This window comes from Manis javanica, chromosome 17 (genome assembly GCF_040802235.1).
Source record: "Manis javanica isolate MJ-LG chromosome 17, MJ_LKY, whole genome shotgun sequence".
In the NCBI taxonomy this organism is placed as follows: domain Eukaryota; kingdom Metazoa; phylum Chordata; class Mammalia; order Pholidota; family Manidae; genus Manis; species Manis javanica.
In genome coordinates, this window is record NC_133172.1 from 52,476,097 (window position 1) to 52,492,285 (window position 16,189).

At 43.2% G+C, this 16,189-nt stretch overlaps 1 protein-coding gene across 1 annotated transcript in view; it reads left to right on the forward strand.

Annotated features, from left to right (window-relative positions):
- Positions 1–16,189, forward strand: part of HYDIN (HYDIN axonemal central pair apparatus protein) — a 361,576-nt gene that overhangs the window by 302,217 nt on the left and 43,170 nt on the right. The window contains exons 65-74 of the mRNA XM_073225416.1: positions 2,735–2,837; positions 3,062–3,340; positions 4,856–4,998; positions 6,930–7,148; positions 9,689–9,849; positions 11,886–11,974; positions 12,760–12,964; positions 14,155–14,367; positions 14,835–14,973; positions 16,014–16,179. Of these exons, the coding sequence (XP_073081517.1) occupies positions 2,735–2,837; positions 3,062–3,340; positions 4,856–4,998; positions 6,930–7,148; positions 9,689–9,849; positions 11,886–11,974; positions 12,760–12,964; positions 14,155–14,367; positions 14,835–14,973; positions 16,014–16,179 (1,717 nt within the window). The remainder of the gene's footprint in view (positions 1–2,734; positions 2,838–3,061; positions 3,341–4,855; positions 4,999–6,929; positions 7,149–9,688; positions 9,850–11,885; positions 11,975–12,759; positions 12,965–14,154; positions 14,368–14,834; positions 14,974–16,013; positions 16,180–16,189) is intronic.

Sequence of the window (16,189 nt, forward strand, 5' to 3'; positions counted from 1 at the left end):
TGGGAGCGTGGCATTCAGGTAGAAGAGCAACAGGAGATAAAAGAGAAGGGGAGAGTAAGGGGATGACTTGTGGAGGGCTTTGGATTCTGTATCTATTTTAAACCCTGTAAGATATTTTTCCTATTGTTTTATTGTCTACACAGTTAAGGCTCATTTAGATTTACCCACATAGTTGTCATTTTTATTGCTATTCACTTCTGCATCTCCAACTTTCCGGCTGAGATCCTGTCCTACCTACTGAAGGATTCTCTCTAGTATTCCCTTAATGCAGGTCTGCTTGTGGTGAATTCTGTTTTTATTTGAAAATTCTCATTTCTCCTTCATTTTTAATGTAATTTTTTACTGGCTATCAAACTCTAAGCTGACAGTTGCTTTCTTTCAGCATATGAGAGATATTATTCCTTTGGATTTCCAGTGTTATTTCTGAGACATCAGCTATAAATCTAACATGTGCCATTAAGGCAGTCTTTTTCCTGTGGCTGTATTTAACATTTTTACCATTTTCTACAGTTTCACTATGATGTGTCAACATACAGATTTTTTTTTTTTTGTCTTTGGAATTCACCAGACTTCTTGATTCTGCAATTGGTGTCTTAAATCAATTTTGGAAAATTCCAAGATATGTCTTCAAATATTGCTTCTATTCCATTCTGTCTCATCTCTCCTTCTGGGGGCCAATTAAATGTATGAAAGAACTTTTCACTACATCCCCTATCTCACAACATCACTGTGTTTTCCATCCATATTTCTCTGAGCTTTATTCTGTGTAATTTCTTTTAACCTGTCTTCAGTTCATTAACTCTCCCTTTAGCAGTATCTAACCTTCCATCAAGTTCTTAAGTTATTATATTTTCAGTTCTAGAATTTCTATTGGATTGTTTTTCAAATATACATAATTCATTTTTGTGATTACTAGTTTCATGCTGAAATTGCCAGACTTGGCTTTTATTTCTTGAACACAGTAATCACAGCATTTTGCAGTCTATACCTAATAATTCCAAAATATGAAGTCCTGTGGATCTGTTTCTGATATCTGCTATTTCTGCTTATGTTTGCCCATGTTGTCCTGTCTCCTTACGTGCCTGGTCACCTTTGAGCATGTGCTGGGTATTATATTTGAAAAGTCATTTAGAAGTAATTAGACTAAGGGTGAAGTTATTTTTATTCACAGACAATGTTCATTTGCTTCTGTCCAGCATTTGGGGGCCCTAGAAACACAAGATTACCTTAAACTGGTTTTAGGCCTTGAGATTTTCTCAATTATATAGATGGCTCAGAGTAGGATTGCTATCCTTGGGAAAACTAGTTTATATCCAGCCCCCCTTTTGTCTTACTGTGCAGACCTTGTTGGGGGATGGGGGGGTTCAAGTCTAGAGCAAAGAAAGTGCTCCCACCCTTCAAGGGACTTTTGCCCCCTTAGCACCAAGAGACCATCAAAAGTACAATTCACCCTCCCATCTACCTCCTCCAGATTGGTAAATGCCCCAGGTCACAAACAGCCCAGGGATTTAGGCTGGCCTGTCTGGATGTCCATGCTCTTCCAGGTCTTGGTGTGGTTACCCCTCATTATCTTCTTATGTCTGTGAATTAAAAAATAATAATTTTGTTGTTCTTATTATTGTTGTCTTACTTTTTTGTTGTTGTCTTGAGTCCACATCACCTAGTTTACCATTACCCTGCATTGTTTCCATTATTGTATTTTTATAAAATGTTTTAGCCTCCAGTTCAGTGTATTCCTGCCCTCCCTCCCACTCCCTGTTTTTCTAATTTTTCTTAACAACTTTTGCACATCTAATCTCTCAGATTAACTTTAGACATCCTTTTATAATGTTCCTTTAAAAATCCCATTAGGAATCCCATGCGTTATTTGGGAAAAATTCCTGCTTTTGGGGTATTTAGGCTTTCTACCAAGAGCAACATTTAGGATTCCCACCCATTTATGTAAATCTTCTTTCTATCAATATGTACTTTTCATATAATTTCTCTGTATAGTATCTTATTAAGATTATTTATAAATATATAATTTTTATGTCAGAATTTTCCTGTGTGATATCACTATTTCTTCCTTCTTCTTGCTTCATTTTTTAAACTGTTCAATCTTGTGCATGTTGGTGCCAGCTTTACTCTCTTCTTAAAATGTCTGCTTATTTCTCCTATCTAAAATCAGATATATGCCTTTAGTTTTTTTTAATAGAATATCTTGCTTCTAGTAGGATTGAAAACATCCCTTCTCTCCCAGTAAGCTGGATAACCACCTTGGTTTTCCTCTCACTTGGCAGGATGCTCAACATGACGCTATCAAGTAACCAGTGCATGATTTCCTAGGAGATAGTGGCTTTTAGGAACTCACAGTCATGCAAGCCCTCCTAGAATAACGGGCACTCATTTCCATTGTATTAGTCTAGTGTACATTTTACAACTGCCTCTGTCAGGAACAGAGGCCTTGCCAACCCCATTCGACACTACTTAACTGGATGATCTGGAAAGTCACCCATGCCCTCTGGACCTCCAGTTCCTCACTTGGATAACAAGAGCTGAACTAAATTTTCACTTGTCCTTTCCAGGTCTAATATTTATTATATCTCCCTTTTAATAAGAAACTCAAGAAAAGCAAACACTAGTTATGATGACTTTTTGGTTACTTCCTGAAGAGCATCTCATGGTTCTCACTCCAATCTCAAAATCCACAAGCAGCCTGTAAGCTTAACACTCAATCCTGCTTTCCTTCTGCCAGCTGCATGTTGACCTACAGGACCAACTAGGAGTCTTCTCTCTGAAAGGGAAGCTCAATACCTCCTACATCTACATCACGGAGGGAAAAAAAACATATGCAAAAGGTAAGCAGGGGGAGTACAGCTTGTAGAGGTAGTGGGTCCCAGGAGCTGGTTTGTTGGGGGACTGATGAGGACCCAGCCCGCGTAAGATGCCCAGCCTATCACCAATGACATCTCAATGCAGGGCTCATTCCCTCACTGGGGCTGGCTTCCCTTGGGTCAGGGTCTTTATGGACACACCTTCCTTTACACTGGTTCTAAATCATGGCTTTCTTTTCTCTTTGCAGCACAGAAAGCCCACACAGCCTGCCTGGTTGTTCCTCCTGGAGACACAGCTGGATTTGATGTCGTTTTCCACTCTCAGGAGGTTGGGAGAATGACAGGCACCATCCACTTGTCTGTGATCAACAACCAGTATGAGGAGACAACCATCCACATGGTGGGAGAGGGCTATGAGGATGACATCACGTTGGACAACATCCATGGGCTGGTGACTTCCACCAGCCAGGAGGCCTCAGACATCTCTGAGGTCATGGGGGAAAACACTGTGGAAGACTTGGTGGCAGGTGAGAGAAGCAGCAGTGAAGTATTGACAACTGTTGGCTCTTGGGCCACTTTCAATAGTATGAAATTTGAATCACAGATCACCTGGCTTTCTGGGGATTCGAGAATGAGCCTCCTCTTCATTAATGTTTGCTCCGTCGTGACTGGCTTAGTCACCTCAGTCAGTCACGTGTTCCTTCAAGGAGCAGTGTACGTGTACACTGAGCATCAGTGTACACGTACCAGGCACTATCCTGAGCCCTGGGGTTCCAAAGAGTAGTAAGAGAACCTCTGCTTTAGGAGCTTATAGCCTGAGCTCAAATTCCAGTGTAGCTAATAAGTAAAATTCAAAATCCAAATTCCAGATGAGCTAAGAAGTGAGCACACGTCTCTCTGTACTCTTCCCTATCCATATCTTTCAGCTGGCTCCTACCTGTATTGTCTGTTTCAGCTGAACCATGTACCCTAGACGTTCTCGGTGGCTTGTCTAATTAGAGAGGGTGTAGGTTGATGCCCCCTCTAGAACATTGTTCTCCAGAGCCCCCCTGCTCAGCGCACTGTCTGAGAACCTACAGCATCAGCATCATCTGGGAGCTTGTCAGAAATGGGAATTTCAGACCCCATCCCAGCCACTCACACCTACTCAGTCAGAATCTGCATTTTATCAAGATTCCTAGGTGACCTGTGTATAATATGTTAAAGCTTAAAATGGGCTCCTCTACAGCCCGATAAGTACTACAGCTTCATTTGGTTGACTTTTCTTTGGGATAGGAGAAAATTTACTTCAACATTATTGTCAAAAGGCATTGTTTAGCACCCCAATTGTGTGACTAATTGTTGTGAAGTGCATTATAAACACAGTCTCACAGTTTTTCTGGAAGTTGAATTACAGCCCTGGAATGTAGCACTGGGCAGTCTATATAAGATGGGTTAAAACCAGCATTCATCTCGTATCTGGTGTTTCACCCCTGTTTGTGGCTACCGGGTGACATCCCTCTGGTCAGAGGGTAAGCAGGACCAGCAGTGAACCCTAGTTCAGAAATCAGATTACCTATTTATAATAGGGTGACCAGGTTTAAGAAATCAGAATACAGGAGTCCATGTTAAATTTGAATTTCAGATAGATGAAGAATAATTTTATAGTTTAAGTGTATCTAAAAACACCACATGAGACATGCTTATACTAAAACTTATTCATATATCTAAAATTCAAATTTAATGGGACTCCCTTATTTTACCTGGCAACCCTAGCCCTTAATTGTATTGTTTCAGTAAACAAATGGAGTTGGGAACTTGTGTCTTCTCTTGCAGGTGAGGGCTAAGGTGGGAGGGTGGGTGGATGGACAGACGGACAGACAGGCTAAGTAGATTCCCCAAGGAAGGAAAGCTGCTGCTCAGGGACTCCAGGTTTTTCCAATGTAACTGTCCAAGGAGGGAGGGGTTGCCTGAGGGGGAGGCACAGCGTCTTTAAAGTGCTGCCTCCTCAGGGAAGCGAGGCACTGGGGAGGACTCACTGGCCTTCTGCTTCTGTCCCTTAGCTGCCCTGGTGGACCACATCCAGTTTGGGGACTGCCACATTGGCAACAGCTATGATGTGAGCTTCACAGTCACTAACCACGGCAAAGTGAATGTGATACGGTTTGAATGGCCCCTTTTAGCTGCAGTTTCCTTTTCCCCACGGGTGAGTGAAAGCCATTCACTGTTTTCTGGACTCCCTTACACCTAAGCCAACCCTGATTTGATTGACAATCTGTTCCCATGGATACATGGGATGGGATGGATCGATCTCAAACTGAGAGACAGCCCAGGAGCCATCCCTCCCTCAGACCTGTCACTTGAGGACACTTTCAAGTCCCCTCTGGTCTAAGAGCAGAGAATGAGGTCTGCCAAGACTGTTGGTAGGCTGATGTTGAGGGATTCCATGGAAGCCTGTGTGGATAAAAACAGGGCCCAGTCTTCCTATCCCAGAATCTAGACCAGTGTCCCCGTAGGTGTGTGTTCTGTAAAGCACTAGTCCTGCAAAACTGGTTCACTTAAAGCTAAAATGGGAGTGGTAGGTTCCGTGAACAGCTGAGATCTAGAAAATGTTGCAAGTCACATCATAAAGATTCCCAGTGCCATTCAGCAAACTAAAACCTAGTTAACTTTGTTTCAGCTGGAATCTTTTAACCCCTTCTTTTAGCACCTCATAGCAAACATTTTAAGAATTGCTGACCAAACTTAACATGAAACAGGGCCTGGGACAATGCAGTAGCAGATCCCAGCCTCTGACCAGCAGTTGCTTTTCACAGACAATTCACTTCTGAGTACCCAGGACACTGGATACACCCAGATGTTTCTACCACCTCCTTTTCTGTTTCAGCCACCAAGTCTGAACCTTTCAGCCACCAAGCAAGGGGGGCTGGGGGCCCTACTTTGTCACCTTTAAATCTTTGAATGCTATCAGAAAGAATTTTTGCTTCCTGGAGGGATGTAGAGTGCAGTCAAAGCAGGCAGAGATAAGCCTCTTATCGTCCACTTAACACCCACATACTCAGACACTGGTGCACACCTCCACGCGCACACACATTTGTGGTGAAGTGCATTTAATTGTGGAGAAGAGAGCTTCATCTTCTCCCTTCAGTCCCAAGAAGAGGGAAGATTTTATCTTTTAGAAACATGAGAAGGCTATCATACATATAGTGTATATGTGGGTACATGTTTGTATGTGTTTATGCATGCTAAATCATAAATGATCTTATTCTACAGACCAGATTGGATTTCCCATATTCCCATATACTTCAGCGAATCTCAGTCTTTTTGATCTCAAGACTCTTTTACACCCTTAAATAATTGTTGAGGAACCCCAAAAAGCTATTATTTATGTGGATTATGTCTATCAATATTTATGATATTACGGTTTTGCAAACCTCTTCAATATCTGGCTTAACAAAATACAGCTGGATTCTCATATTTGCTTCTCTCTTTGATCTGATGCATTATCACATGTCATGTAACCTCTAGAAAGCTCCAATGTATACTCATGAGAAAATGAGAGTGAAAAGATCAAATAACATCTTAATATTATGATGAAAATAGATTTGACCTGATGGACTCCTGAAAAGGTCTTGGGAACCCAAAGGTCAGCAGATCACACTCTAAGAACTGCTAATAAGCCATGCACATCTATCCATAATCTTTATAGATCATATTAAGAAGCACGGTTGGTTAAGTGTGTGGTACCTGGAGACATACTGCCTGGGTCTGAATCCAGCTCTTCCAATATTAATGGTATGACCTGGAGCAAGTTACAAGTTTCCTGGTCTATAAAATAGAGGTAATAACTGGACCTCTCATAAAGCTGTTGTGGGGATTAGTAGAATTGTGTAAAGGTTTAGAATAGTGCCTGAAGCAAGTGACAGTTTGATAAACACTAGCTACCCTTGTTTTATGATTATATTTCTATCTAAGAACCTCTTGTATATATTTAAGACAATCCTCAGATCCAAGCTTGAATAATACACTTTTTTCCAAGACTTCCTGGCTCTACCCTTTCTCTAGAATGTCATCATCAGATATCAAGAATCCTCAGGATGTGATTCCCAAAAACACTAATACCAGGCTTTTCTCTAGATCGGCCACCTCCACCCTGGGTGTGCCAAGGACATAATGGTGACCATGAAGTCAGATGTGCCTATCAACCTGAAGAAGATGGGGGTCAAGTGCAAGCTCTCCAAGATCATGTTTCAGCAACCTACAGACCAGGTCCCCGACTGGGATGACCGCATGCACACAGTCAAGTGGGTGGACATGATCAGAAACACACCTGGGACCTTCCCTACAAAACGAAAGGTAAGTAGGGACATCAAGCACAAATCTGAGCAGGTCTGCCATGCTTTGATGCTCACTGCCCTCACATTTGGTATCTCATTATTTCCTTCTTTCATGGAAAGAAAAGATTCCCCTTCTACTTGACCTTGATTTCAAAAGTGACAAGCTGAACGTCCAAACATGCTGCCTGTGATTTGTACTGCATGTGCCACACGAACCATACATCTTAACTGGTAGAGCTTTAGTTTCAGTCTTGATATCTAATTGACTGAGGCTTCCCACCTTTGTCTTCTTCAAAAGTATCATGGCTAGTCTTTTGTTTACTTCTTCCCTCCAATGTCTAGAATTAGAGTAGTTACAACCGTTGGTTCATAAGAGTCCATCTTTGGTCCCTGCATGCCGTCCGTTTAATTATTCATTTGGTTTCTTTAATAACATAATACACAGAGATGAACCCACACCCAACACAGAGAACAGAGCATGGACTACCTGTGTGGTTCTCAGCCATTTCACCCCTTGGTTCCCTCCTGGAGTATTCGCTATCTTGAATCTTGTTTGCTCACTCCCTTGATTTTTATATTTTGTTTCTTTTTTAACCTATGCACCCTAAAAGACACACCATTGAGTTGTAGTTTTTAACTTTATTTAAAGGTTGTTGCATGTGATCTTCCATATTGTTGCTTGTGGTTATAATAAACCCATTTCACCACTATATGAAATTCCACTATTATTATCGTCCATTCTTGTTTCAAAAATTATTTAGGGTTTTGCTGTTACAGACAGTGTTTCTGTGAGCATTAGTGCCCCAGGCACATGGTGTTCATTTGGAAGAGTTTGAATTCCTACAAGTGTAATTGCTGAGTCATAGGACCTGTGATGTTCAGTTTTCCAAGGTTATGCCCAAGTGTTTTCCAAAGTGGCTGCACAATGGACACTCCTACTAGCAAAGAGATTTTATAGACCCACATTCTCTCCAATACTTGGTACTGTCAGACTTCTTGATTTTTGTCATTTCAATGACTGGAAATGGTCTCACTTTGGGCCTACTTTGCATTTCCCTAATCACTAATAAAGCTGAATATTTCTTCATATGATTATTCACTGTGCAAGTTATCTCCTATGTAAATGCCTTTTGCCCATTTTTCAATTATGATGCTTGTCCTTTGTATGAGTTACTTTATTTTTTATAAACTCTGCTGTTCCTATTATTCATCTGCAAATGTGCTCACCCAATTTATAGCTTATCTTTTCACTTTCTTTAGTGTATCTCTTAATGAACAATAATGTTCTTCATTTTATTATAGTCAAATTTATTCACCTCTTCTTTTACATTCATTACTTTTTGAGTCTTATTTTTAAAACGCTTCCCTACCAGGGAAGAACATATTCATTTTTTTACCTTTTTTACATTTAAGGGCTTTGCTTTTTATATTTGAGCCATTGGCCCACCTGGATTTCATGGATAATATGAAGCAAGGATCCAGTTTCATATTTTTCCATCTAAATGACTAATCATGCTAAATCCCTCTTTTGTTTTTAGCTCTTCTGTTCCCCCGTGATCTGCCCTGACTCCCTTGTCATCTAAGTTTCATAAATATCAAGAATTTTTCTTCCTCTATATTCTACTCCATTGTCAGTCTGTCCATCCTTGTGCCAGTCTTATGCTGCTTTAATTTCTTTAGCTTCATAATCAGCCTTAATATCTGGAAGGGAAGTCTTTCCTCTATACTGTTTTATTCTGAAGTGTTTTTGTTATTCTTGGCCCTTTATTTTTCTCTGTGATTTTGGAATCCACTCACTAAGAACTATGAAATCCCTGGTGGAAACTTGATTGGAATTGGATTGCATCCATAAGTAACTGAGGAAGAATTAACGGTTTTATAATATTAATGTGTCCTGTCCATTAACAAGGTATATCTCTCTATTTATTTAGGTCTTCTTTAAGATTTTATTTTACTATCATCCAGTTTCCTTAATAGGATTAGACTACAGGGTTCTTCATCTGTTCTTGAGTCAATTTTATTAAATTATTTTCCTAGGAATTTGCCCTTCAACTAAGTTTTCATGTGTATTCTCATAAAGTTATTCATAATATTTTCTTCTCATCCATTTAAATATGGAAGATTGGTGGTCATGTCCCCCTTCTCGTTTCTGATATGGGTTATTTTTATTTTCTCTTTTTTTCTTGAGCTGTTTCTCCAAAGGCTTTTTAAACCATTTCAAATAAATAACTTTTGGCTTTGTTGGTCCTCTCTGTTTTAGATTTATTTTCTATTTCATTCATACCTCTTCCTATCCTAATGATTTCCTTTCTCCTACCTTCTTTGGAATCCATCTGACCCCAAAACTCATGTCTATGAAGTCCTAATGCAGTCAGCAATCTCTGTGTCCTTTCCCATTTAGGAGACATTTTAGGTTTGCCTTAATCAATTATTCTGGAACTTGAGTTTGTGAGTTGTTGTTGATTTGCATGGGTAAAATGTAGTCCTCTGTCATCCTCCCTTTATTCCTGCGAAGCAGCTGGCTCTGAGTCACTGAGGACATGGCTGCCTTTGTTACAGGTGATAGAGACAGACCTTGAGCCCGCTCACTCGGTACTGGAGGAAAACTACCGGGAACTGCAGCTTCAGATCAGCGCCAGTGTGGATTTTGCCTCATACCAGTGCCCAGTGACCAACGTGCACTTTAAGGAAACGCTGGTTTACCAGACCCGAGTGTTTGAGTGAGTCATCCAGAGCCCCTAACGCTCATCAGAGAAGCTCTGTCTTTTCATCATTGACTCATTCCTTCATCAAACATTTATTCAGTGTCTAAGACAACACATACCAGACATCATATCTGTGTGGCACCCAAGAGTGTCTTCCTGGGTCCAGAGAAGCATTCAGCCCCATGAAGGTATTTAAGCTCACATTTGAAATCAAGACATAGTCCAGGAAACAGTCTGTCAGGAGGATGGCATCAGGTGATCAGCTTCAGTGGGAATAGCCCTTGCAGCAGTCCACATTACCACCCCGGGCTGGTCCTTTCTGGCCCCCCTAGGTGACAGCTCAGGCAATATCCACACTAGTGAGGATGGAATGCATCTTAGCTTAGGAGGCGACATTTCTCATAACCACTCCACAGGTTTAGCTTCCAGGATCCCTGCAGGGGACTTGCCCAGTTACAGGAGTCACCGCACTCAGAGAACCCCATGGCTGTGACCTCCCTAGGGGTAATCAGAGCTCCTCCCAGGCCAGGTGTGCTTTTCCAATCAATCAGGGGTCACTTTAACTATGACTAATGTTGCCTAATAATGCAGCTGACATATCTCCTTCATCAGGTGTCCAGGAAACAGAGCTAGAAAGTTAATGAAAAGTCAGATTGTCCTTAAAAGGAGAAAGGGTTATATTAACTCTCACCCACGCTCAGATAGGAATACAAGGATCTGCAGGTCTTGCTCTCCAAGGGCTCATTGCAGTTCGGGGGGAATGGGTGAAAACAGGTGAGCTGACAGTTTCCCTATGGTGTCGGGCATGTGCCATTAGGGGTACCTAAAGTGGACCATGGGGAGAGACAGGGAGTTAGGGAAGGCTTCTCAGACAAAGTGGCGCCCCAGCTGAATTGTGGAGGACAAGTAGGAGGTGGCCAGAAGTGAAGAAGTGAGAAAAAGGGCCTTCTAGGCAGGAAGAGCAACATATACCAAGATAGATAAAAAGAGAAGGCCTGTGACTATTCTTTGAGAATTTCAAACACAAAAATGTAAACTGCTGACACTTCTGCTTTGTAAAAATTAGTCAATAACTTGTTCAACTCATTTTGTATTTGCTGCACTTAAAGCGTCCTCTCAAAATATCACAGAACCAAAAGATAGAAGGTGGGCAGTGCAACCCTCTGCCGATGGCCTAAAGCAGGGGTCGGCAAACTGTGGCCTGCAGACCACATCCCATCACCTGCCTCTTTTGTAAATAAAGTTTGGGCGCACAAGCACACCACCTGTTCATGTATCGTCTGTGGCTGCTTTTACACTGAAACAGCAGAGTGAGTGATATGGCACACAAAGCCAGAAAACATACTAACTGGCCCTTTATTAAGAAGTTTGCCAACCCCTGACCTAAGCCAAGAACTCTTTTCTGTGCCACAGAGGTTTCTCCACTTTCTAACAATTTTCTTTCAGGTAACAACCAGGGCTCATAAGTTTACACAATAAACATAAGCCCCTGACGTCAAAGCACTTGACTTCAAGCACATCTGCGTGGTCTTCCTGGAGGAGATAATGGAAATTGAATCCCCACACCCCACCCAAGGCCTACGCTCCCCACAGCTCTCAACTCTCACTGCTCCCCTAAAACCAGGAAGAGCATGTGTGTTTCTTTCTCTGACACAGTCATTTTCTTGCCTCAAGGCTTCATCCTTCTGCCATGTTTGTGATCAAATTTAGTAGTGATTCCAGAAAAAGCTTCTGTCTCCTGGTTCTTAGCAAGAAAACTTGAAAGCTCATTGCGTAGGGTGCTGGTGGTATGCAAGATGATTTTAAATGCTCAACAGTGTGTATATTTTTGCTTTTAATAGCTTTGTGCATATTTATGTGTTTTAGAAGAAAATATGGCTAACACATCAAATTATGATATCAGATAAAATTGCTTAAAACTTGCCTTTAAAAGAAATATTTAAGAAAAAAAGTGGTGACATAAAGGAGAAAGTAGCAGGGTAGATGATGTGCAGCAGGACAAAAATCATCTGCAGCCCATTTCTAAAACCCATTCCCTGACCTGTTTGCAGGCTTGAACTGATTAATTCAGGAAATGTGCAGCTGCAGTTCAACTGGATCTCCAACGAGACCTCAAAGGCTGAAATGCCAGATAACCAAGGTAAATGTGATGACAGGTGAAACTCAGGGCTCGAATTTCCGTGATTAGTAGAAGAGCCTTGTTCATGGAGAAGTGCGCACTACTAGGACAACCCCCTCAGTAGCTAAGGGGGAGCACAGCAGAGATCTGGTGGTATCTTTAGAGCCAAATGGGCCTGAGAAACTCAAGAGCTGACCTCCACCCTCCTGGAGCCCAAGCCCTGGGCCCCTACCAGGTCAGCACCCTGCTCTCACAAATCCCTGGGAATACTGTCTTTTAGATCTTAACCTCTCGGAGATTACAGAGCCTTGGAGAAACTGATGGAAGCTATGAAGTGTCTCCCCAAGAAAATACACACCAGTGCCCAATTTGCAGTTGATACATATGAAGCACATAGAGAAGGGCCCAGCACTTGGTGGACACATATTCACTACTATTGTTGTAACTTTGGAAATTCACAGACCCTCATCCTTGGGAACCCCCACTTTTTAAAACAATGATTCTCTGAAAATTATATTCACAGTCTATTATTGTTGAGACAGAAGACCCACAGACATCTCCTTGACCCACCCCCTTGAACCAAAAGAAAACAAATTTGAAAACTCAATGCAATTAATAGAATTATTTTTTGAGTCTCCTGTGAGAGATATGAGCCAATTCCTTACTCCTGGTGCCCAAAGCTAAGTATACCTACTAGAAGAGGTGAGCCCACAGACCTAAGTCCCTAAGGACCTGTGAGTGGGCTGCCTTCCACCTGCCTTCCCACTGCAAATAAAGAATTTCACTGGTTCTCTGTCTGCCCCCAGGTTCTCAAACAGACCAGCTGAGCCAGAGTACACTGCACACAGCCAGCACCCTGGACAGTGCTACAGACCACAGGAATGACGCCTCCCCACCTCCTTTCTCTGTGGAGCCCTCCTCAGGCATCGTGCCTGTGGGGAAGATTCAGAAAGTTAAAGTGAAATTCTCCCCGCTGGAGGTTGGAGACTTCGAGAGCAATCTTTTCTGCCAGTAAGGAGATGTGCTTCCCAGAGCAAACCTCTGTGGTTCCGATCCCTTCTGTCCCACCACTGCCACCATTCTTTCCTGCCCTGGGCCCCTCCACAGCCCCTAACTGTCATATTTCTCTTTGGAAAGGTTCAAAGGGTCCAGGCTTTGGAGAGCAAGGAGAATTTGGTCTTTTGTTTTGCTCATCAACCCTCTCTAGATATTTCCTCCTGCCCACCACCCCCTTCCCAGCCACATACAGGATCCCACTGGGCAACAGAATGGTTGACAGCCGGGTGGGTTCCAGTCTTTGGGCAAGCATGAACTTAGGAAGGCTTTCTTGTACCTTTTCTGAGTCTTGATTTCCCCCATATGTAAAATGCAAGTAACAGTACCTACCTTGTAAAGTGGTCATGCAGATTAAATGAGTTAATTCAAGTGAAGAGCTTAGAACAGTGCCTGGCATGCAATAAGCATAGTAGACATTAGACGGTGGTGATGGTGGGAGAGGTAGACCTGGTCCATAGTTGGTGAGGAATAGAGGAGGCCAGGCCCAGGTAGAGAAAAGCCAATCTGATAGTATCTGTCAGTGAAACTCCCTGATATGGTACCCACTCCCAGGAGGGCTCTGTGGAGAATACCCACCTTCCAGAAGAATTCTGTGAACCACATGGCCTAAGGCGGTAGAAACCTATGTGGAAAGCCTTCTGGAGTCCCTGCAGTCACGCGGCAGAGGACCCTCCCACACCCGAGCCACCTAAGCTCAGTGCCGGGGCTAGAAGTCTGCCCACACCCAGTCACCCTCTCCAAGGAGCTCAGGATACTTTTTAAGGAATTCTGGGTCACTTTTCGGATCCCACTAGATGCCTATGAGAGGGCCCAGACGGTAAGACTGCTCATTTTACAGCAGGGATGTGCCGCTGAGCACTGATGGAGGAAGCGACTTTAGGCCATACTTGGATCCACAAAAGGAACCAGAATTCAAGCTCCTTGTACTCAGCCTATTAATGCATTCATCTCCTCAACAACTAATTAATGAACACTATATATTAGCCACTATTCAGAGCACTGAGATTTTGTCCTTGACGAAGACAGACCCAGCCTCTGCTCTCATGGAGCTCACATTCTGGTGAATTCATTTCCAACCAAGAGGGCAACATTGGATTTTTTAAATATATAAATAAATAAAAACAAAAACAACCTTCTCCTCTCAGGATTCCCAACCTGCCACCTGGAGAGCAAGGTCCAGTATTATCAGCAAAGGGGCGGAGCTCCTTGCCCATCTGCCATTTTGATCTGCAAGACTCAGACTACCTCAGCAGTCATCGGCGCCACCCAGACCTCCGAGGGCCTGGTGGTGGGGCTCTGGACCCAAACACCCGGGTGATTGAGTTCAGCAGTGTGGGCATAGGAGGCAAGAACCTCCGGTGAGTCCCTCAGGTTTGCATTGGTTGTGTTCATATGAGTCAACCCTTCTAAAGAGCTCAGAGGAGGAAATCAGAGAAGTGAGCTAGTGTGGTTCCTAGGAACAGGCTTGATATGCTGGGTTTGACTTTATAGAGAACTGCTACAGAAAGGAAGCTGAGTTCTCTCTATTTAGTTCTGACACTAAACATGTGGAAGTCATGAAAACATAACCTCTCACCACCAGCTTGACTACAGAGGATCCCTGGGACAGAGGGACCCTGGGTATCATTATCATTCAAAGTGGAGAACTCGAGCCATATTTTTGGATTCCCAAATGAGATGCACCTCTCATCTCTATAGTAACAAAGTGCCCAGGGAAGTTCCAATTCCCAGAGAGGGGAACTGTGCTGGAGCAGGTCCTAAGAGAGTTTCCTTTAATCTGCACCCCCTCCTCACTCTCTACCATCAATTCTTCCCCCTTGGCCAGGACTTTTACGATTCTGAACCCAACCAGCAGCACCTACTCCTTCTGCTGGATCTCTGAAGAAACAGAAAGTCTCCAGAACCTGCCAGCTTTCACATGTCTCACAGAGAAGGGCTCCATCCACCCTGAAAAGAAAGCTGAGGTGTGTGTGTGAATGAGGGCCATCAACCCAGGGCTGTAATTATCCTGTCTCTCTGCATAGCAAGTGTGCCGTAGACCATAGGTAGAGTTAGGGAGAACGGCCCGAAGTTACATCAGTCAGCAAATACTTCTTGAGGGGCCTCCATAGATATTAGGCAATCCTCATGAACAAGACAGACCTGAGCTCTCTTGGTTGGCCATGGAGAAATATATTTGCAGTTTTAAAAACTGGAATTATAAAAGCAGGCAAGTAGGGCTGGACACCAGTACCCGAGAACCCTAGGACTCGTACCATAAGATGAAATAAGGAGTTATTTTTGTCCAAGGGACTAACAGCAGTGAAAAGGCACAGATAATGCTTCACTTGGTCAGGCCAAAGGGCAGAAGAGTAAAGTGGAGTCATGGCCCATGGCTTAGTCCTCATGTTTACACAATGATAGAGGGTAGGGAATTAGACTTAAAGAAATAGGAGCTCACTGGCCAAAACCGATCTGTGCGCCCTATGCCCTATAACTTCTACAGAGAATCTTGGAGGCAGACATTAATCCATGAAACAGAAATTATGGATTCAGATATCTTCAAGAAGGTCGCACAGGTGAATGAAGCAGGCCAGGGGGATAATGATAGGAATGCTGTGTACCAGGGCTGGCTGGCCAAAGTGCTGCTCTGGCAGATGACAGTCACACAGACCAGTGGGCCCAGGGTTGCCATTTCTCCCAAACATTCTGGGAAAAGCCACAGTTGCATATTTCTAGCTGAATCTCCCCATTTTCACATGCATCCAAGACTGGGCATGAGACATGATAGCCTTGCCAGCAGAGACCATGGCTTGGGTGGACCCCTGAAGAGGGCCTGTGGGCAGGGCAGACAGACATTGATGTTGCTGCACACAAACTTGCAGAGCTTTACCGAGAGGGCAGAAAGGCAGTGATGACCTGGTACCGTCAGCCCTCATAACCCCAGGGCTGATAAGCCTCCAAGGGCACGCAGAGTAATGAACAGAAGTGCCTCTTACCACTGTGTCCCAAAATGTCTTCTTAGGTGGTCTTCCAGTTCATACCCTCCCATCTTGACATCACAGAAGCGTTCTGGACTTTCTCAATCCCTGAACACAACATCACAGTCCCTTTCCTGCTGGTAGGCAAAGCCACTGACCCTCTTATCCATCTGGACAAGCCACACCTCCACTTCAGTTGTCTCCTCATCGGTAAGGCTGC